Source organism: Amblyomma americanum, chromosome 8 (genome assembly GCF_052857255.1).
Source record: "Amblyomma americanum isolate KBUSLIRL-KWMA chromosome 8, ASM5285725v1, whole genome shotgun sequence".
Lineage (NCBI taxonomy): Eukaryota > Metazoa > Arthropoda > Arachnida > Ixodida > Ixodidae > Amblyomma > Amblyomma americanum.
Genome location: NC_135504.1, coordinates 33001342 through 33025340, shown reverse-complemented (window position 1 = coordinate 33025340; position 23999 = coordinate 33001342). Strand labels below are relative to the sequence as shown.

At 44.2% G+C, this 23999-nt stretch overlaps 1 protein-coding gene across 1 annotated transcript; it reads left to right on the top strand.

The window, feature by feature from the left end:
• The first annotated feature begins 2247 nt into the window (after positions 1-2247).
• Positions 2248-23995, top strand: LOC144100198 (uncharacterized). Its single transcript, XM_077633213.1, has 10 exons — positions 2248-2483; positions 4822-4916; positions 8762-8923; positions 9882-10104; positions 12362-12512; positions 13019-13131; positions 15089-15239; positions 16888-17061; positions 19632-19748; positions 23604-23995. Exons 3-10 carry the CDS (start codon positions 8836-8838, stop codon positions 23811-23813), a joined length of 1227 nt encoding a protein of 408 aa, XP_077489339.1. The 5' UTR covers positions 2248-2483; positions 4822-4916; positions 8762-8835; the 3' UTR covers positions 23814-23995.
• The last annotated feature ends 4 nt before the right edge of the window (positions 23996-23999 follow it).

Here is a 23999-nt window from a genome sequence, read left to right as displayed (position 1 = left end):
TTACCACTGTTCACCTGCTCAGCACGGAACATGTGTTCAGATCGCGCCCGTGAAGTAGGTCATCATCATCATCATCAGCCTGTCTGTGCCCACTGAAAGACAAAGGCCTCTCCCATGCCTCTCCAATTCACCCACTCCTTATCCAGCTGCGGTCACCGCATACCTGCAAAATTCCTAATCTCATCAGCCCACCTAACCTTCTGTCGCCCGCTGCTACGCTTGCCTTCTTTTGGAATCCACTCCGTCACCCTTAAGGACCAGCGGTTATCTTGCCTTCACAGTACATGCCCTGCCCAAGCCCATTTCTTCCTCTTGATTTCCACTAGGATGTCATTAACACGCGCGTTTGTTCCCTCACCTACTCGGCCCGCTTCCGGTCTGTTAACGTTACACCTATCATTTTCCTTTCCATGGCTCACTGCGTGGTCTTTAATTTAAGCTGAACCTTTCAGCCTACATGTCTCTGCGCCATAGGTGAGTACCGGTAAGATAGAGTTAAATCAGGTTTGGTTGGTTTAGGGGGGTTTAACGTCCCAAAGCGACTCAGGCTATCAGAGACGCCGTAGTGAAGGGCTCCGGGAATTTAGACCACCTGGGGATCTTTAACGTGCACTGACATCGCACAGTACACGGGCCTCTAGAATTTCGCCTCCATCGAAATTCGACCGCCGCGGCCGGGATCGAACCCGCGTCTTTTGGGCCAGCAGCCGAGCGCCATAACCACTCAGCCACCGCGGCGGCTTAGAGCTAAATCAATGAACATAGTTGTGCAGTATCACCGCACAGTAAAGAACCGGCGGATGGTAGAACTTATTCTGCAGCTGTCTACTCCGCCATCTGTCAGCATAACCTATACTAACCATACCTGCACTATAGGCGGTTACTCCCCGCGCACCACACCATATAACCCTTGATGCTTGGGCTCTCGAAATCTTGAGTTGCGTGTCTTCTCTTCAGGGTAAAATGATTTCGATGAAGAGATATTCCTACATCAAGCTGTTGATCGCTTTGCCCATCAGTGAAATGGATGGACTTTCGGACAGAATTTCGATGTTTGCGCGTTGCGGATACTGAAGATGGGCAAGACGTTCCGCTTATTAATGTTTAGCCCTGGCATAAAATAGCATAACGGAGCGCACTGCATTTCGTGGTCAGTGAACGTCCTATTTACAAGCACCGTAAAAAATACTTATATACATGCTGCATATGCTTTCAGAAATGCGCCTTTGAACGCAATTCTTTTCCGAAAAAAAAAAACTCTAAGCGTGGATTTCTACAGGTACGGCGCTGTGCGGACGGTGTCATTCGTTACGCAGGCAGAAATGTTCCACATAGCCTCTTTGCACCGAGTGTATCGGCGATGCCACTCAACTAACGTACTGCGCGACATTCCGCACTCAGCCGTGCTAAACCGTCCGCAATTTTGAACTTCACTACGCCAAGTTTTCAAGAGGGTAGCGTAGTCCCGTTTATCACCTCGAAAAGCTCTAGAGGTCAAACCATAGAGCAGCCACGTAGGCCATGGTGGCCCAAATATGCCAAACCAAGGTGGTGGGCCACCCCCAAAATCTCTCGAAGGTCAACGTCAAAGTCAAGGTCATTGAAGCGAAAGCTTCGCTACGCCAGGTTTTCAGAAGGGTAATATAGTTCAGTTTATGACCTTGAAAATCTTTAGAGGTCGAACTGTGGAGCAAAGTCACGTAGGCCATGGTGGCGCGTGCATGCCAAACCAAGATGGTGGGCCACCCCCAAATCTCTCGAAGGTCAAGGTCAAAGGTTGAAGAGCTGGGACAACTTGCGATGCTGTATGACGGTGACACCATATAAAAGGAATTTGAGTAAGCAAGCACATCAACCTTGGAGATATATACTCTGCTTGACAACGGGGGCGGAGCCACCGACTATGACGTCAATGGAGATCGAGCTGTGTATATATACCAACAGCGAGCCGGTAGGGTGGAAACCGGTTTTGCGATGGAGGAGGAAGAGCATCCTGCCGTGAAAGCGCGCCGGAAAGCGAAACTTCAACGTGTCAATGAGGCTAGGAAGAAACGCTGGGCCGAAGAGACAGAAGAAGAACGTGGAAGAGTGCTACTAGGGGGGGGGGGGGGGGGGGGGCGAAGAAACAGCAGAGAGCTCTTCAGGCGGCACGTATAACCAGCGACGCAGAGTCGGAGGTTTTCTGGCTTCTCACCAGGTTTAGCCAAAGCTAAAGCACAGCAAATTTTTTGTTCTGTTGCAGGTCATCATCCTGGCCGCCGTTATGTACAACGCCACCCACGACGATCCAGCTGCTTATGCGCAGCCGTACGACCAGTACGGCTACGATCCTGCTTTGTACGCTCAGGCGTACGGCCCGTACGGATACGGTCCTGCAGTGCCCACGCGAGGCACCGATGGGGAGACCTTATACGGGAAGGTGCCGTCGAGACAGGCGCCTTCCCAACAGGGTAGCCCGGCCTTCCTGTCGACCACTTCGGCAGGTAGGAAACTGTGGTGACTGAGGCACTGTCTTACGCGTACTATGCCGATTTTCATGAGTTCAAAAATGTAAATCTCCTGTTCTTCACTTTGATTTCTCGAGTCGGTTAGATGTGGCTCTAATTACTGCGGGTAGTATAGTTCTTGTGCATGTTTCTACGGGAGTAGAGATGCACATGTAGCTCTATACGGTTACAAAAATTTCTTTAGACAGTCTCCACAGACTTTTGTTAATAAAATCTATAGACCTTTTATAAACAAATTCTATAGACTAGTCTATAGGCAATACGAACTCTATAGACAGTCTACAGACACTCTATAGATTTATGGCCATACAGTTTTAGTGGACTTTTGTCTAGACTGTTAACAGACTATGAATAGTCTAAAGAAAACATCTATAGGAAGGCAATAGAATCTACGAAAAGTCTATAGACAGTCTATAGACCATTTTTGTAACGGATGCCATCCTGCTCTACCAATTGCATTAGGTTTGACGGAAGACCATAATTTTTTTCCGAGGGGAAAATATTGTTTGGTCAAGGGTAGCAGGGAGGGCTGATTTGTTCACTGCATTTCTAGCACGTTAGCACTTATAGTGGGCACTCCCCGCATTTAGCGATTGTGTGTTTGAAGCCTGCTTTGTGGCCGGCTACTCACCTTCCAACCGTGTTGCGGACAACCTGGCCAGGTGTGTGCGTGTGCATATATAGTTATACTGGGTGCTTGAAATAAGACTTTACAAAGTTTTTTTAAAGATAGGCTTCTTGAGTTAGAAGTGAGCTTTTTTTAGGAATAACATTGTCAGTGGCGTATGATGTCAGAATACAGCTAAGACGTGTTAACTAGCAGGCTGATTAACTAATACTGAATAGTTAACTTTAAACTATTACCGTTAGGTTTCTTAATTACTGAGAGGCGTCTAGCGCATCGTCAGTAATATCCATATCAGTTTTTAGAATTAAAAAAAAAATGCCGTTACCCTAGGCGCTGTGGCTCAACAAATTTTGGCTATTTAGACGAGTTACGTGCAAGCTTCTCGAAAACGACGTATTTTGGCCCGATGTAGCCAGCAAACTATTCAGTATTAGTGAACCAGCCTTCTAGTTAGCGCGTCTTAGCTGCATTCTGGCGCACTACACCGCTGAAGAATAATAGGGCACTGTCTGTGCTGCATCAAGAAAATATATTTTGCTGGCTGCTCCATTTTGAGGTCATATCAACTGTATATCAACCGCTTCCAATGCATCTGCATCTGGAAAGCACAAAATTACAATTCGGCCAAGTGCTTCTGCATTGTTATTACAGTTTTGCCACAAAGTAGGCCGAAGTTAACCTGCTCGTTACATTTGTGTTTTTGTTTCACAAGTTTCGATTACTAATTTGTACGAATGTTCGGATGCCTAAGCAATGTGTTGTTCCTATTGTGCTTGCAGTACCTACGAGCAAAGGGTAAGGAAAATGAAGCAAAACAGTCGCAGACTGTCCTTCCTTAAATCTTGCTCTTATTAACACCTTCGGGAGCAAACTTGAAGCATTCCATTTTTTTTGCGACCATCAATTTAAAACGCCGCTTTGTTTTCTGTCCGCTCACTCAACTTTAATATTGAGCCCCATATCTTTGCAGATATGTCTTGAGGTGCTGGACTTTAATTATAACGCCCTTCGAGCGATGAATAACTGAGAAACAAAAACGAGCAATTTCGTTTGATGTTTTGACATGCTAAGATGCTTTCTATTGCTGAAAGGCACTTCCAGCTCAGTTCATACTGCCGGTCTGCTGCTGACTTCTTCCAAAAAGCCTGAGTTATACAGGTTAGAAGTGATCGCATAACGGCACAAAAATATTGGGTGTGTGAATTCAAATCTAAACCTGTCAATGCACGGCGCATAAGTGTTCCGTTTAAAGTCACGCGATTACGAAATGAGCATTTTTCGGCCTTTTCTGGCCCACGCGATAACAAGGGGAGTGAACATTTAGAGATGGTTTTTCATCTTTTACTACCAAACGGTAGAAAGGGCTTGGAACAAATTACGTGGACGTAACCCCTTTGCCAAAAGTAACCGAGCAGCAGGTTTTTGCTTCTGAACCACATAACGGAGCCCTTACGGCACCCCTAAAGACCGCAAGGTGTCAAAACTTGAAAACAAGGGTTCACCTTACTTTACACAGATTCAGAGCTTGAGGGCTGCCACAAGTGCTTCGCTTCAGGCTAAGAAACAAACCACAAGTGCCCGGTTACTTTTGGCAAATGGGGTGCACGTAAACGTTTCAAAACAATGCCCTAGATGAAGTGGGTGATATTTGCATTTCGCTGATAAGCTTTCATGCCATTTTTGCAGGGACAGCAGCGGAAAACCTCTTGGGGCGACGGTGTTCGCACTACTTTCAATTGTAATCACGTCCGTAGCCATCACACTTTTCGTGCTCGAGGCAGGTAAGACCTGCGGTACTGTGCGTAAAAATGTAAATACTTTTTATTTATGCCCACAAAAATGCATGGAATGGTAACATCCTGACAGGAATGGTCTTTTCGAGATTATTTACCAAATGAAGTTAAAAGTGTCAGCAGCTAAAGGTGTAGGAGGCGTCCTTAATGATAAATTCATGCAAAAATGATGGTAGGCTTGCGTAGTTAGGCCAAATGCGAATTAGATGCGCTGACAGTTCGGTGTTCACTTCAGTTCCGGTGTTCAGACCCACTGTTCACGGATGGCAGTTGTTGGGTAGGGATATTAGCTAGGTTAGCGTCTATACATGCGGAATTGGTCGTTATTTACATTCGTAGATCCCTGGGAGCCTTCCTACCACTTCCTACCATGAAGCAGTCGACTGGCGAAGGCTGCAGACGGGAACATTCTCAAATCTACACATCCTACATAAAATGTTTCCCAGTCAATACAGGGACGCATGCCCATGGTGTGGGGCCATCCCAACACTATATCACATCGCATGGGAGTGCAGAAATAACTTCTCTTTCCACAAAGAAGAAAAACCCAGTGCGGAACAGTGGGAGGGCCTTCTCGCCAGCGGCGTGCTCACAGTGGAAAAAGGATTGGTGCAGCACGCTCTCAAAGTGGCCAGGCTCAGCGGTGCTCTGGAATAAGGGCGCCGACCACTCAAGACGACGGAGACTTCAGTAAAACATGAATACCTCTGTTAGCCGCTGAAAGCTGTAAATATAGCAATAAAGTTTTCCCATTCCATTCCTACCACTCCTGGCGCAGTGGTGCAGCGGTCAAGCGATGCACCACTGCCCTTCTATAGCAGGTACTGCCATTGATAGAATTTGGATTGCTTGGGTTGGGTTGCTTCTCAGCTTGCTCTTCCCGAGCAGCCTCTCATAAATAGAACGGCCGCCTGACACGGTGGGCAGGTTGTTGTATATATAATACACCTGGCCAGGTTGGTGGGCAGATGAGCAGCCTGACACAACGCACGCTTCAGACAGACTGACGCACGGACGGACGGACGGACGGACAGACAGACAGACGGACGGAGGGAAAGACAGACATACAGACAGACAGACAGACGGACGGACTGACTGACAGACGGACGGGTAGGCGGGCGGGCGGACGGACGGACGGACGGACGAACGGACGGACGGACGGACAGACAGACAGACAGACAGACAGACAGACAGACAGACAGACAGACAGACAGACAGACAGACAGACAGACAGACAGACAGACAGACAGACAGACAGACAGACAGACAGACAGACGGATGGACGGACGGACAGACAGACAGACAGACAGACAGACAGACAGACGGACATAAGACAGACAGACAGACAGACAGACGGACGGACGGACGGACGGACAGACAGACAGACAGACAGACAGACAGACAGACAGACAGACAGACAGACAGACAGACAGACAGACAGACAGACAGACAGACAGACAGACAGACAGACAGACAGACAGACAGACGGACGGACGGATGGACAGACGGACGGACGGACGGACGGACGGACGGACACAGACAGACAGACAGACAGACAGACAGAAGGACGGACGGACGGACGGACGGACGGACGGACGGACGGACGGACGGACGGACGGACGGACGGACAGACGGACGGACGGACGGCTGAATGCGGGGAATGGCCACTAGTGCTAGCGCACTATAGGGTAACTTGACAGTCAAGGTTAAACAGCCTATATAATCTGTTGACGTACTGCAGCACAGGCAGGTTATGGGGCAGCATGAAATTTTTCTCATAATTTACTCTTGCGTGTACCTACCTATATGAAATCAGTTTTATCGTTCCTAGAAAATCACAAAATGCCAACGATGGCCTAATTTTTTTCAAGTGTTTAAAGAGCATAGAAAGCTTAGAATGAGCTCGCAAGTGTCGTGCCAGTTGTTGTTCTATGCTTTTTCTTATGCAACCGTAACTACTGTAGATGATACCGGGTCGGTTACAGTCGGTTACTGGTTACGCGTTGGAAGTAGTGCTAAATCACGAAACGTAGATATGGCATGCATTAAGGCGTGCTACTCCGTTTTTTTTTGTACAGCGTTGGCTATTCCAATTTGAAATTAGCATTCAAGACTGAATATATTCATGCTCTGTGATGTCCTCTGTTCCTAAAAAAGGAACCTCACATAGGTTCACAGTTTTGGGATCATTTAGTAGCAATTAAGCTCTAAAATTTTCGCCTGTTAGTGGAAATTAAACTAAATATCGCCTCGCGCGCGTTGAGGTTTTGTCGCACGGTATCATAGAAATCATGACTGCTTGTTTAGAATTTTCGCGGAGTTTAAGCGTCGATCAGATAACGTCATATCCAACAATTGTGGACAAAAACATTTTTGAGCACGAAACCACTTATGAACGCAATTTTTTTCATATAATGAAATATTTCACCATAACAATAAATATACCCCCAGATCACCCATCGGCAGTCTTGCATTTTTTATGTTAACGTTCTTGATATCCTCAAAAGCGTTCCCCATTGGTTTTCCATGGCAGGCTGAACTATTCGATGCGATCGATGGAAGCATTTTAAAGAAAAGATTTTGCTACACATCAGAAGAACGTACCATTATCTTCAATACTTCCATGACAGTGTCTTACAATTTTCAAAATTTTTGTCCAAGAATGTTCGACATGTTGGATCGCGCGAGCATACCCAACAATTATGCACGAAAGCATTTTTGAACGGGAACCAGTTTATGAACGCAATTGTTGCATACATTGTAAGATTTCACTATTACAATCAATATATCCGCAGATCTGCCGTCGGCTGCAGCCATGATTTTTTTTGCTTTTAACGATTTTGCTGTCGTCAAAAACATTCCCCATTGGTTTTTTATGACAGTCTTAAATGCTCGATGCGAGTGGTGCAAACACTTTAAAAGAAATAATTTGCTACACATCGGACCCGCCGCGGTGGCTCAGTGGTTAGGGCGCTCGGCTACTGATCCGGAGTTCCCGGGTTCGAACCCGACCGCGGCGGCTGCGCTTTTCTGGAGGCAAAACGCAAAGACGCCAGTGTGCTGTGCGATGTCAGTGCACGTTAAAGATCCCCAGGTGGTCGAACTTATTCCAGAGCCCTCCACTACGGCACCTATTCTTCCTTTCTTCTTTCAGTCCCTCCTTTATCTCTTCCCTTACAGCGCGGTTCAGGTGTCCAACGATATATGAGAGATACTACTCCATTTTCTTTCCCTAAAACCAATTTTTATTATTATTACACATCGGAAAGATGGATCATTACCTTCAATATTTCCAAACGCTACCTAATAATTAAAAAAATTAGCAGTGGCTTAACTTGGCTTACATGGAATTCAGTGAAGAGCAAATGACGCTTGCTAAGCGTCTGAGGCTCGTCCATGGCAGCTCCGCTACACGCTCGCGACAGCTGTTCTATATACACACCAACACGACCACGTAGCCATGACGTGGTATCACATGGTCTTACAACACCTCCCATCGGATGTCATCACGTGGCTTCACATCACCCCATATGATGTTCTTAAGGTCAAAGGCCAACCCAAAGGTCACCCATGTCAAAGGTCAACTTAAGGTTAGGGGTCAAGGGTTCCACACCATAACTGCACCACACATGGTCATACACGGCTAACGTGGCTGGGCTGGAAGTCGTTCAAGGTCATTATCCGGCCTACGCAACGACTGCTTTACCTAGCGTAGTGAAGCCTTTCGCTTCAATATTCAAAATTTTTGTTCAGGACTGCTGGACATACAACGCTTTTTGTCATCGGATATTACCTTGGGAGTTCGGTCAGAACTCTGACGCTCTGGCTCGCAGGATCCCCGACCACTTGGACCACGACTGAGCAACAGAGCAACGGGGGCAGGAATCTGCCGACGGTCGTCTTACCAATGAGTGTCGAGGTACGAGTACCGGCCTCTCCCGCTGGTGACGCACCGACAACGCCGAGCGATGTGTCCACCACTCCGAAATTGAGGCGTGAGTTTGATGCTCGCTTTCGACAACGCGTTGCTCCTGTAACTTTTCCGCTCACTCCAAGAAACTGCAGCACTCGCTAGGAGGTCGTGGTATTCGCTGCAGCACACGTGGTAGTGAAATCGAAGCCCGATCGATGCGAAAGCATCCTTTGGCCTAAAGGCCTAATAATAAAGGCCTTCGGCTTGATGGAATCCGACCTAAAGGCCTCTACTACAAAGAAATTTACCCTGAAGGCATTTGCCTTGAAGGCCTTTATCGCCACCAATGTCATTAATGACCCTCCTCACTATCTAGTAACGTCCGTTATAATTGGAAAACAGCCACTATTTTAACTATCCCTACAGCTATCACTATCACTGCCACCAACTGACCATTAACTATACTGTATCGTGTAATGTCTTTGGTTCATTGCCTATGACCACTCATTAGTCATTATCGACGTTCATTACTATCTTATTGTTTACCGCTGATGGCATGAGAGGCCATGGCGACGTCATGAGGTTTTGTTACCACTTGGTTAACGCCGCCGAGTTCCGTTGTTGATAGGCCATATAATGCTTTCGCATTAATACATTACCACATGCCGCCTTCACAGGCACACCCTTAATTCGTCTCCTTAAAAATGACATTTATTGCGACCACATCTGTCGTCTAACGGTTTTAGTCCTCACCTCTCGTGCCGGAGGTAAGAAGTTCAATAATTAGTTCCGCTGAGTACAGACCAGTTTTTAAATGGTTAAAACCTTATTTCTAAAGTGAATTTCTGCTTTTCTAGAGCAAACTTCTTGGAAATATGTGTATAATAATACTTACTGCAGAACAAACCTGTTCACCAGGCTATTTTTACACCATTAAAAATGGTATCAAATAGTTGATAACTTCAGTGGGTTTCATTGTTCTCTCAGCATGTTGCACATGCTTGGTTCAAACGAAAAGGTATTGGCGGACATGTCTGCAGGCGCCGACCCAGAGATGCTGGTTTGCACGTATGGACGAAGGACAATTTCGGATTCGGTGATGGCTAGTGACGGCCTGTGCGACATCGCCTTTTTCGACTCCATCTACGCTGGAAACAAGAACAACCTATCCGGCGGCAGTCCTTTTGATTCAGATCTGGAGACTTTCATGCGGGCGGCCACAAGATACAACAGAACTACCCTGGGAATATCATTCGCGTTTCAGTGAGTGGCTTGGACGTTTTATAGCGGGTTATGTTATTCGTAAGACCATGATTTTATGTAACATCTGCTGCTATTACTTCAGGGGCCCTACAAATTGAACACCCATTTTTCCTAAATTATATTCAATTCTTTGTGCATGAGTGATGAATAAACGAACAGATTTTCCTTGTTGCTAAAAGGAGAGGAAAATGGAAATGAATGAACCATTCCATATGTACAGAGCCGGAAAGCATGAAACATGTAAGGAAAAGTTATGTTATATATGATTTATATTCAAGAGAGAGTGCTCTCTTTTCTGAGACGAGATAATAAAGTTGCCATAGAACACGGAAATATAAATAGGAGAAAGTATCAACAGAGAGATAGTATCAAGATAGAGTATCAACAGAGATTTGTGTAGCTTGCCAGAGCCATATTCGAAGTAAAAATGAAGAGTTTCATCAAAATGAGCCAGAACCATCTAAACGTAAACCGAGAAAAACGCGAAAGTTAGTTATCCGTACCGTAATGTGATCCAAGTTGCTGTACTATATGTTTCACATGTTAGAGCAACTCTACAACACGATGTCAAGAAAAAATATGCAACTAATTTAGTCAGTCTAAGCATACTTTGGATTCGACTTTTTTCGATGTGAAACTGTGAATATGAACCAGTTTTGCCCGGAAAGCTTTCTTGTACAGCTGTTCTTACGCTGCTTATGAAAATAACGCTGAGGTGATAATGCTGTGAATAAAGCAGGAAAATAACGCGAACATTCATTGTGTGCTACCAGGGGCACTGCTGTGCCTGGCTGTGCTTAAAGAGAAGCAAGTAAATACAAACAGCTGGCTTCTGTCGCATGCGCTGACGTGAATGCCTTCATTTCTATCGTTCGCGCTTTGGCAGTGCAAAAATAAGCTATCTAGAATGTACGGGATCTCAAATATATTTTACTTCACCGTAGAATTCTTAATTCATTACTGTTAGCGAAATGGTAGACGTGTGAAGTACGCAGAACGACTCGACAGAGGCTAGTCTTGTCTTTTCCTTTCTGCCTCTCCTGTTTCGCTGAAATTAATTACCTCAGAGAGCAACTGATAGCTAGACCAACTAATTGTTTTAACTAGCGGATGCACATCCTTGCTTTATCGGCGATGAGGCTAATGATCTAAGCTTCGTCCTCGTCGTCTGGGTACAGGTTCTCATTTGCGACAAATCAAGGGAAGTGCGCAAAGTGAAATTAGTCCTCAAGAAATGTACTCCAGAATATGCTACTTTGTGAGCCATTTGGCGTCCGAACAGGAGAGTATACTCTGCGCAGAAGAATAATATTTTAGTTTTGGGTAGTAAATATGCAGTTCTCGGCGCGCCCGCACACACACCGAGAACTGCATGCGCCGAGAACTGCATATTTACTACCCAAAACTAAAATATTATTCTTCTGCGCGCGCGCACACACACACACACACACACACACACACACACACACACACACACACACACACACACACACACACACACACACACACACACACACACACACACACACACACACACACACACACACACACACACACACACACACACACACACACACACACACACACACACACACACACACACACACACACTTGTGCATGTGTGTGTGTATAGCAGACAAGGTAAAGGAAATGAGGGGCTTGTTTGACGAACTTATGAAGGGCGCTAGCAATCACCGAAACCAAGGTGCAGAAGGGAATGTTTTTTTTTATTTTTTTAAATGTGTAGTGCTGATCAGTGGGATAATAATACTTAGATTAATCTATCGCTTAAAGAATGCAGATTGGACAGCCGTCGCCGTAGCTCAGATGGTAGAGCACCGGACGCGATATTCGGAGGTCGTGGGTTCGGATCCCACCGGCGGCATGGTTGTTTTTTTCTGCTGCTTTATAAGGAATTTTTTTTACGCGACAGATTAATCTAAGTATTATTATCCCATTGATTGGCACTACAAATTAAAAAAAATGGAAACATTCCCCTGTGCACCTTAGTTTCGGTGACTGTTGGCTTCCTTCATATGTTTGACAAACAGGCCCCTCATTTCATTTGACTTGTCTGATATATATATAATTGGCACTCAAACGCCACTGGACGTCCGAAGGACGTCCCAAACGTCCCTAAGATGTTCAAGAGAGTTTCAGTGGCCATTGAGTTGGGGTCCGTCCGCGTGTGATGGAATGTTTTTATTTCTTTTTTCTGCGCTCTGTGCTTACCATTGTGTCTGAACCTTCTCTACAGCCACATGTACCAGCTGCGAGATGATCTGAGACGCACCAAGCCAAATGCGCTCGAAGTGTTCTGGCGCAGCAGAATCTACCACACTGGAATACTGGACACGCCCACAGGCGCGACCCAAACTGAGATGATGACGGCCATGCTTCGGCTAAAAGTAAGTCACACTCTTTTCAAGTTGTAACGCTTATACTATGAAATTTAAAACTTATGACACGTAGTATTAACAATTTACGAGGTGTTTCAGGGAACAATTTAAGCAATTTTCAAAAATAGCCTTTCTGGGGTAAAAATATGGGACGTTAAACCTCCATAAACCATTTGTTGAATTTGCCGAGCATGGATATCCAACTTCGAAGAAAAGTTCTGGCGATGATTCTGTCGAGGGTGTCGTCAAGCCCCCAGAAGGCTTTTTGCCTGCACCTGCAGAGTTGCAATGCACGTTGTGAGGTTGAAATAAATTTGATTTGATTTCTTGAAATTTACTGCTGCAAAGTTTCGATCACCTTTTCATTCTTTCAGACTGCTTACTTCCATAAACATAAAGCCATCTTGCAGTTTTGACACCGATTTCTCAATTAATAACTAGTGAGGAAGTATTGGTAGAGGAGTAAACAGAAGAGATGAATTCCCACAGAGTCCGTTTTTGTGGTTGTCTCGCAGGTTCTAGCCGACCTCGCGAAAAGGCAGAGGGCGCCACGGCGAAGTGTGTTCACAGCTCTCGCTGCGCCATCTCCAGCCAGGCAATGGATACACTACTTCGACGAGGAATTCAAGTGAGCTCTGCACTTGGTTTCGTAAACGAGCGATAGGGTGCGCTCGTTTACGCTGAATTACATAGGTGCTGAAGGAGGTTCGAGCGAAATGTTTGTTAATAAAAGTGAGCTGTGCTCTGGAGAATATATTGCGCCATTATCACATAACCCACCCAGTGCTCGATCCACACAGTTGTGCGTTCTTAGAACTGTACACGGGATCTGATCATGGAGAGCAGCATTGTCGAGCCTCTAACTTTCTTTGCTAAACGCCCTCAAAACTAATGCGCATTAGAGCGGTCGGTAACGCGAGCGGTGCTTATTTTATGCTGGCGTATTGCGTTTTTTCTCTGGCTACTGGAAGCACGAAGTGCTCTCCCGTACAAATAAAGTTCGCATTTCTGGTCTCCTTAATTGTGCAAGAAAGATGCAGCTTTTTACTGAAATAGCATTGAGGTGCTTCGAGGCAGTCGCACGCACTCCCGATAACGATGTAAAACTATTGGAAAGCTCGAAGGCACCCCTTAGTATACCTTTTGAAAAAGGCCTTGCAGTATCGTAAAATGGAAGTATTTGTTTAGCTGTCTCCTAATGCTCGAATGCTTTAGGAGGTGTAGCAGTATTGCAAGACCCTGCTTAGGATTTCGCTTTGAAGCAAAGCACAAAAAAAAAATTCAGGAAGGTTACAACTGCCAAACACGATATTCCAGAAGCTTTCATTTCGAGCGCAGTGCATATAGAGATCAAAAAAGTAATCGGACAGCAAGACTAAATCTGCGTTGATATTTTTAGAATTTAGGCGAGAAGTATTCAGAGAGACAGAAGTGAAACACAGAGACTTATGGGCTAAGATGAATCAGTTTAAAAATCAACAACTTTGTTGATTGAAGGAGGCGAAGTAATTTTCGGCGTTAGTTACCGCAAATGACTAAGGAAAGGGACAAGTAAATACAAAAGGCGGTATAAAACAACATAAGAAAGGAGAGAAACGCTCATCTGTCGATGAGCTGAACAGCCAATCAAATGTAGCAGGATAGTGAGATTACTCGATAAATGCATATATCTGGGACAAGTTATGAAGTCACTGCAAATGGAAACAGCTTGTGAACATGATAGAATAAAAGAGAGACCAGAAGAGAAAAAACTGGGTTGTAGTGCACTTGTGGGGGAGTGTAATATTAATTCTGCGGTGCACTGGCGTGACTGAAGACATGGTATGTGGGGTGTTTTAGCGAAGACTATCAGAAAATGCAACAAATCAGATATTGAGCTGGAATGTTGGATATTTAATACAGTCGCCTCAGCGATGGTGGACCTCAGCTAGCAAGTCAGAGTGGGTTTGAGTTGGTAAATAACGTTTAATTGTCACCTGTTCAGATATACAGCTACCCAACAATTCTGGACAAAAGCGTTTTTTGAGCGGGAAATCGTTTATGAACGCAGTTTTTTCATGTAGCGTAAGATTTCACTATAACAATCATTATATCCGCAGATTACCCATAAGCAGGCTTGATTTTTTTCTATTAACGTTTTTCTTATCTTCAAAAGCGTTGGCCATTGCTTTTCAATGGAAGTCTTAAGTTTTCGACCCGATAGATGGAAATATTTAAAAAAAGATTTTGCTATATGTAAAAATTGAACATTACCTTCAATATTTTCATAACAGTGCCTTACAATCTTCAAATTTTCATTTTTTTTTCTCAGAGAACGTTGGACATCTGTAAAAGAAAGATTTTGCTGCATATCGGAAGATTGGACAAATACCCTCAATAGTTCCATACCAATGCCTTACAGTTTTATAATAATCAAAATTTTTATCCAAATATGTTGGGCACCGTACTAATGGTAGCCATATCTGCCATAGGGACAGAATTTAGGTTTTTCTAAAACGTTCATAGGCAGTGAATGAGCCATGTCTACGCGTTGCCCGAAGAACATTTTCTCCAGGGGTGCACACTTCAGAGTCGGTGGCCTGCAGGAGGATCCAGTTCATCCCGGACTTGCTCGTCGTCTACGGCCACTACCCGTTCGGCGACAACACAGTCGACAACTGCGCTGTCATGCCGCCCACCCAGCTGTCGGCGGTCCGTTTGCCCCACGAGTTCCAGGGCAGTTACGTCTACGACATGGTGAGCCTGAGCGCATGGTGGTAGAGGACAACATTCATTTGCTTTGATCTCGAAGCAACCAATCTGCTAAGGTGACAGACTGAGCATGTTGCTGATTCATAATGGAAATGTACAGCGCAAATACATGTCATTCTTTCTTGTGTCCTTGTCTGTATTTGCGCTGTACATTTCCATTATGAACCAATCTGCAACCAAAGTGGCGTGCTTTTAAAAGTTTTAAATCGGTATTGCGGTTCTTTATTTTTTCTCTTAACGCTAAGCTCGCTTTCGGAATTGAGGGCTCTCAATTTTACCATCAAATCTTTAGTTAATAACTTTGTATCAGTTGAACTGTAACAGGTATATAATGTCTGCATTGTTGTACAATTCATCTGCTCTGAGAGCAGTGACGCATATGTCACAGTTTTTAAATTAAATGCCTGTATTATCAATATAACTCACCCTGCATACGAAATTAGTAAACGGCAAAACGAATTGAATTGGTGAAAAAAAATTGCGCTATACCATGCAAACCACAAGAAAGAACGAAGACGAGACTCAGGTGCTAACTCACAACTAAAATTTTAGGTCTGAGTTAGAGCCTGTGTCTGGTCTTGGTTCTTTCTTGTGGTTTGCATGGTTTAGCACTATTTTTTCTCCAATTCAAGTATGCACCAACTGACCCAAAAAGAGGTGTTAATTCAAAACGAATTACATACATACATACATACGTGCATGAACACGTACATACATACATACGCGCATGCACACGTACATACATACATACATGCATACATACGCGCATGCACACGTACATACATACATACATACATAAGCGCATGCACACGTACATACATACATACATACGCGCATGCACACGTACATACATACATACGCGCATGCACACGTACACACATACATACATACGCGCATGCACACGTACATACATACATACGCGCATGCACACGTACACACATACATACATACGCGCATGCACACGTACATACATACATACATACATACGCGCATGCACACGTACATACATACATACGCGCATGCACACGTGCATACATACATACGCGCATGCACACGTACATACATACATACATACGCGCATGCACACGTACATACATACATACGCGCATGCACACGTACACACATACATACATACGCGCATGCACACGTACATACATACATACGCGCATGCACACGTACACACATACATACATACGCGCATGCACACGTACATACATACATACGCGCATGCACACGTACACACATACATACATACGCGCATGCACACGTACATACATACATACGCGCATGCACACGTACATACATACATACGCGCACGCACACGTACATACATACATACATACATACATACATACATACATACGCGCATGCACACGTACATACATACATACGCGCATGCACACGTGCATACATACATACGCGCATGCACACGTACATACATACATACATACGCGCATGCACACGTACATACATACATACATACATACATACATACATACATACATACATACATACATACATGTTTTATTTTCCACAAAGAAGTGGTAGGAAACGGAGAGAAAAGCCGTGCATTTGTGGCTTGAGAAATCCTCCGGCCGCCCATGCAAAATGGGTTGCGTCCTCTGTCTCCCAGTCGTACGGCCCGCATGGCATCCGGGAGTTGGAAAGGAGACGGGTGCCGACCGCCGGCCTGGTGTCGGTCACAATGAAGGGCCGCTGGACGACGCCGTCTCCGGGACGTCCTCTGGAGTTCTTCGAACGATGTGAGCGGGACCCCGGAGCAACGTCGTTCGGCTCCTACACAGAGGTGAGCGAGTGATTTAAGGCGTACGACATGCTACGTAAGCTTCTGCTGTAGGCATCCTGTGGGGATGCAAAAGACGTTGCGGTTTCTTGGGTCCTTAAAAATGCCTTCGTGTGTGGGCTAGTGTGTCGGTATCCGGCGGTGAACTTCGCTAAGAGGTGTATCGGATTCTTTTGTATTGTGGCCAGAGCTGTGTGAGAGGCTTCGCCGGTGCCGCCGGAGCAGATATATACCCTAAGAGAATACTGCCGCATTGACCATTGCACACACTCATTTTTGCCAATAATGGCCAATATTGTCAATATTGGCGCTACATTGGCGCAATATTGGCAATATTGGCCTAATCAATAATGAACAGGGAGTGTCCACTATGCAGACTGCAACGAGTGCTGTCAAGTTGTCAACTTATCTCAGGCCCAAGTGCAATATGGGTTAGGGGGTCTGGGTATGGCACAGATGTCGCCGCCACCATTGTGTGGCACGTGGGGGCGGCAAATCCGGGGTAGTTTTATGTGAGAGCATTTTTTGGGACACCACCAAGGGTTGTAGTGTAACTGGAGCCAATTATAGTAGTTGTAGTTGCCGTAGAAATCTGCATGTCATGACGAACTCAAAGAAGAGCCAAGCCAAGCTAGGAAAGAGAAGATAAGTAGACGGAGAAGGCGAAGAAAGCAGACAGAAGGAGACAGACAGAGAAGGTGAAGAAAGCAGACAGAAGGAGACAGAAACCAAGGAAAGAGAGAAGAGAAAAAACAGAGAAAGAAGGAAGAGCAGAAGAAGCACAACAGGAGAGAAAAAAGGAAGAACCGAGAAAGACTGAAGCCAAGCCAAGATAGAGAAAAAGCGAAAGAATAGAAGAACAAAAAGAGAGAAAGAAAAGTAGAAGGTGGAGAAGAAAAAATACTCAAGGGAAAAAAGTGGAGGACAAAAAAATGGGACATCAAGACTCTCGCCAAATGTTTTAACTAAACCATATCCCAGTTCAGACACTTTTTTATCTTTCAGAAAAAGTCGTTTGGTAATGAAGGCTCGCGTTTCTCTCAAGACCATAGTTTGCTCCAGATGTAATCGAGAATCGAAGAATAGTGAATTAGTGTAGTGCTTCCTTTCTCTAAAGGAAGCAAATCTCTGTAAATTATGCAAATCTGCTTGCTGAATAAGGCCAGCACTGAGCAGGTGATGGTTAGAATGTGGGTAACAATTTGAATACAGGAAGGAAATGACGGATGAAAACAAGAATTAAAACTGTGATTTTGCTATGTTCAAAACAGAAAGAGCACAGTAGAAAATTCTGTGCTCAAGAAAGTACCGCTCTCAGCCAATGGGTTGAACATAAAGAATGCAAGAGGGCAAAATTGAAATGCAGCCAAGGAACATCGTCTTCGCTCGTGAGAGAAGGAAGCACAAAGTCTTAGTGACTTCACCATGTTTATCTCATTGCTGTGGCGACTGTTGAAAGTCTGCCAGTCCACCTCTACTTGAACGAAACTTACACTACTCGTTGATGCCCGTATTCTAGCCAGAAAGAGAAGATGGATGGCATACCTCACTTATAGGCTTCACATAGATTACCTAATCAATAACACTATCAAACTTTATGGTTTTCTACGACGTAACGCTTCTCGCGCACCGCCTTCTTTGAAATCAGTTCTTTATAAAACATTAACACGTAGAAAGCTAGAATACCCAACAGCAGTCCGAGATCCCAGCCATGACTACTTGATTACTTCGGTTGAACGTGCTCTAAATAACTCCGCTCGTTTCATTCTTTCGAACTATAACCGAGGAGAAAGTATAACGGAAATGAGAACTAATCTGAGTCTTCAGTCATTGGCTTCACGACGGAAGGTTTGTCGGATAATTCTATTTCACAAGTTATATTATCATTGCAGCCTATACATGATTATTTCTTTCATAGACCCTATTACACATCGCGTCGCATTGATCATCCTCACATAGTTCCCATCCCCTTATGCAATACAGTTTCTTACGTTCATTTGTTCCCCGTACTTCTGAAGAATGCAACAATGTACGTAATGAAATTGTATCTATTGCTGATATAAATAACTTTCGAAAAGTTTGGCTTGCGATTTATAAACTCCGACAGCTTTTTTCTGCACTAATGTACTTGTTATTTAACCAGCACTGTATATACAGGATTAGTAATTTGTGTACCCTCTTTTTTTTGCTAACATTGCTGTAAATTTGTCTGCCCCCTTCCCTCTGCAATGCCTGTATGGCCCTGAAGGTATAACAAACAAACAAACAAGCAAACAAACAAACAAACAAACAACCAACCAACCAACCAACCAACCAAACAAACAAACAAACAAACAAACAAACAAACAAACAAACAAACCTACAAAATAAATACGAAAGCGTCAACAGCCCCTGTGCACAAGCCCTGAGCTACAACTACGTTTCTAGACACTTTCTGCATGGCGAAATTCAGTGCTTAAATTTGCTAATAAATAAATAGTAGCGTAAAGACGTGTCGTTATTTATTTTGCGATTTCCGCGGCTCTGTCATGGTCGCCACCGCTGGCTGAATACTTGTTGTGTTGTTCTTGCAGGTGTGCAGGGGTCAAGGTTACCTTAGATACGAGCCCCAGCACTACGCCATGTTGGCCTATGAAACCACGAACCGTACATTGTTCGCATACGACAACGAAGAAGGACTGGCCGCCAAGGTGCGTGTCTATGCGCGCATGATTATTAGCATTTAGTTCCCCCTTTTTATTGTGAGCACATTCAGCGTTTTCCGCATTATATGTGGGCTTCCCGTGCAACAAGACCCTAAAGATTTGATAAATTGCACGAGCTTTCGAATGGGATCTACCCGTTGTTGCATAATACTCAAGAAAGGAGGGGAAAGGAAGAAATGGGCTTGGGCAGGACAGGTAATGCGAAGACAAGATAACCGCTGGTCCTTAAGGGTAACGGAGTGGATTCCAAGAGAAGGCAAGCGTAGCAGGGGGTGGCAGAAGGTTGGGTGGCCGGATGAGATTAAGTTTGCAGGCATACGGTGGGCGCAGCTGGCAAAGGACAGGGTTGATTGAAGAGACATGGCCGGGAGATGCCTTTGCCCTGCAGTGGGCGTAGTCAGGCTGATGATGACGATGATGATGACACGTCCGGCCGGCCATAGCAATTGCATCGCAAGGTGGATATTATTTGTATGATAAAGCTCACTATAAGCCGGTTAACCACTTTGAAGTTAGTCATGTATTTTTAATTTCTTGGTTTGGGGTCAGAGCGAAGTTCAAGCATACCCAACAATTCTGGACAAAAGTATTTTTGATCTCGAAGCGGTTTATGAACGCAATTTTTTCATATATAAGATTTCACAAAAACAATCGATATATCTGCAGATCTCCCGTCGACAGGCTTGCATTTATTTGTCTTTTGTTATTAACGTTTTTGCTGTCGTCAAATGCGTCCCCCATTGGTTTTCTATAGGCGGTCTTAAATGCTCGATGCGAGTTGTGGAAACACTCTGAAAGAAAGATGTTGTTACCCATTGGAAGAATGGACCATTACATTCAATATTTCCATACCATTACCTTACAATATTCTGATATGGAAAAATTTTGTCCAACAATGTTGGACATGGCCGTCAACATCGAAACTGAGCCAACTTTCTGAAATTTCCTAATCGGCAACAGAGTTAAACATACCCACCTTGTGAAGATGTCTTCCAACACTCGTTTAGTTGACTTTCCCAAGTAGCGCATTGATTCCACACGGGTGATGTCACGCAGTCATCATCACCTACGTCCTCGATCACATGAACTGCATAGCCGTTGTCTGTATAAAAAGTTCATTAGACACTGTTTGATCGATGTGCAAGAAACCACTATAATTTAGGAGTTTTCAAACGCTTGCTTTTTGAAATTAAATATCTCGCATCCAATTGCCTATTCCGACATTTTGAACAGTTTGACGTCGATGTTGAAGGCTTTTAATTTCGCCATTTAGTGTCGCTCCCTAAAAACGAAGATATACCGATGATCAGTCAATTTGAGTTTATAGATGCGGAAATAATCATCTTCTTGTTTCAAAAATTCATCTGCGGAAACCTCGCGGTAGTACACTTTACAGATTTTACAGAAAAGAACTGTATAAATCGTTTCTGAACTGCTCCAAGCATCAATATTGCGATGGCAATGGCGGATTTTCTTGTGAATATTACACTCATTGACTTGCTTACTGAATTGCAATAAACTGTCATCAGTCAGGCAATCAGTGCTAAAATATAGATTAGATTAATATTCATCACTGATAATTCGTTTCTTCCACCATTATTATGGCAAATACCCATTTAAAAAGCCGGCCAGCGAAGATGGTGAGTGCCCCAGGGACGGTATACATGAAGTAGTATAGGATATACAAGCTGCTTGGACTAGAAAGCGTGGATTACCAGCTTTCGGAGCGAAACAGGTGATTTGCTACTCTAAGCCTTTCCGCAACTTAGCCATTATATGTGCTCTATTAATCGTTCCTGAGCAAAGCTGCTTGGAGCAACACTGTGCGCAAATAAAAATGATGTAATCAGAAGTAAATATTAAATTACTAATAGTAAATAGTGTGGCTTAACGTCTCTTGGTGACTACTGGTCAATGAGGGACGCCATAGATGAAGGCAGTGGATTGATTTAGAACCACCTGGGGCCGAATTCTGTAAGGATCCATTTGAAATGGACATCCGTTTTTCATTTCAGTTGGAGTGGTCTCAGCGGGACGGTAGCATCAGACGAAAGCAGAAAGTGCCCAATCACATTCGCTGCTATATGCATCCAATGGCCAGGCCCCGTGGCCAATAGCGAACAACAGTGACCGATTCCAGAGGACCAAATGAATACGAAATGAGAAATGGATAATGTTTCCTTATAGACTGCAGCCCCTAATGTTTGCACCCAAAACAGGCGTTCTTGTATTCTGACTTCACTGAAATATAGTCACAGCGGCCGGGATCAAACCCGCGACCTTGACACCAGCAGACGGGTGCCCAAGTCACTGAGCCCCCATGGCGGGTCAAGAATAAATAATGAATATTTTTATATTATTGTTTATTATATCTATCACTTGAGATAGGTGCTCAAAACCCGCACCGTTCTTTGCTCCTTTGACCTGAGGTAATCATTGGCTTAAAAGTCTGCAGATGGCACTGCAAATACAGGTAGCTGGCGGAAAACTCAGCAGTTTAATGGTCTTTTTTTTTCTGAACACAGCTTTGTCTTTAAAGAAAAGGGCAAGAAAGAACAAGAAGATCCTGCTCCATCATATATGCATGTCGAAGCACGAAAGGACGAGTTGATTACTGAAGGTTAGACATAGTATTGTGGTTATGCCGCATGGCAAAATATAATCTGGTTTATTGATGTTAATAACTGTTTTATTTATTTATTATTTTTTCTGTTCTTAACCTAAAAACCCATAAAAGTTGATAGCTCAAGGGAGAAGAAATTTCTGAACAAAGCAACAAAATGGGAACAAAGTTCACGGATGCAATAAAAATTCTGCAAACTGGTCAGTACAAAATACAAGCTCTAGTTTCTCTCAGCACATAAGAAAATTTGAAAGCCTAAAGCCGCATTTGCTGCACAATTATAACAGTTACGCCTTTCTCTTTCATTTCCACTGTTAAGAAACAATCTTATATTATATTACTGTTTGTACTAATTGTTGCTGGGGAAGCCATCTTTACAGGGCCACTGGCACTTCTCAAGCAACTACGCAAGCAGATTTTAGACAGGAGCCCTTTTAAATTGCAAACGATGGATACAAGTCTAATTGTGTTAACTTGTACCACGGTGCTGCATTACGCCGAAGGGCAGCGTGATGCAACTTGGTGTTGCCATGCTACCAAGTTTCTCTTATCTATACAGGATGTTTCACCTAAGATTTTACACAATTTTTAAAAATAAGCCTTTTGAGTTAGAAGAGTGCTTTTTTTTCGACATAGCATTGTCAGCGGTGTAGTACATCAGAATACAGCTAAGACGCATTTACTAGCAGGATGGGTTAAACTAATACTGAATAGTTAACTTTTTAACTATTACTGTTACGCTCCTTAATTATCAAGGGCCGTGTAGCCCACCGTAAGTAATATCCATATAAGTTTTTGGAATTTATAAAACGCGATTACTCTTGCCACTGTGGCCCGACAAATTTTGGCTACATCGCGCCAAAAAAACATACGCCTTCGAGAACCTTGCAGGCAAAGCAACCCCTCCAGTGCACGTAAACCGTCGAAATAGGTAAAATTTGTTGGACCATATCGCCGAGTGTAACCGCGTTTTAGAAATTCTAAAAAGCTGATATGGATATTACTTACGGTGGGCTACGCTCCTCTCAATAAGTAAGGAGCCCAACAGTAATAGTTATAAAGCTTACTATTCAATATTCGTTAACCAGCCTGCTAATCAAAACGTCTTGGCTGTATTCTGACGTACAATAGCACTGACAACGCTATGCCTGTTTTTAAAATTTGTGTCGGTCACGGAAGACCAAGCAAAAGTTTCCTTTTCATTCTCTTGCGCCCAGCTGTGTAGGGTGAAGAATGAGGTTCTGGACGTGAATTTTGGCATCGCAGCGTACGACGTCGACTATGACGACTACGCCAACGAGTGCAGGATGATGAACAAGTTGGGCGCGCACAGCCGCTTGAAGGTGCTCAGGAAAATCTTGGACTACTACAGAAGTCTGGCTAGCCAGATTTTCAACGAGACATCGTGCGCGAGGGTAGCGTCCTGAGGCCGGGGTGCTGTTCGTTTTTGACCACATCAGGCGGACCATTTCAGCAAGATGCTGCCTGCTCCTCAAGCGAAGGGCCAACAATCAGACATGACAAAAAGAAGCTTTCATAGCCTCAGCTTTTCTAGAGATAGCTTGCAGTTAACGATAGAACAACGTTTTAAAGACAATAAAAATATGAGCGGC

What these genes read in the sequence shown, in the direction of transcription:
- LOC144100198 (XM_077633213.1), top strand. Translation starts at nt 8,836, where the DNA reads ATGAGTGTCGAGGTACGAGTACCGGCCTCTCCCGCTGGTGACGCACCG. An exon ending in CGGCCATGCTTCGGCTAAAA is followed by an intron (nt 12,513 to 13,018) that starts GTAAGTCACACT and finishes GTTGTCTCGCAG; the next exon opens with GTTCTAGCCGACCTCGCGAA. An exon ending in TACTTCGACGAGGAATTCAA is followed by an intron (nt 13,132 to 15,088) that starts GTGAGCTCTGCA and finishes GGTGGCCTGCAG; the next exon opens with GAGGATCCAGTTCATCCCGG.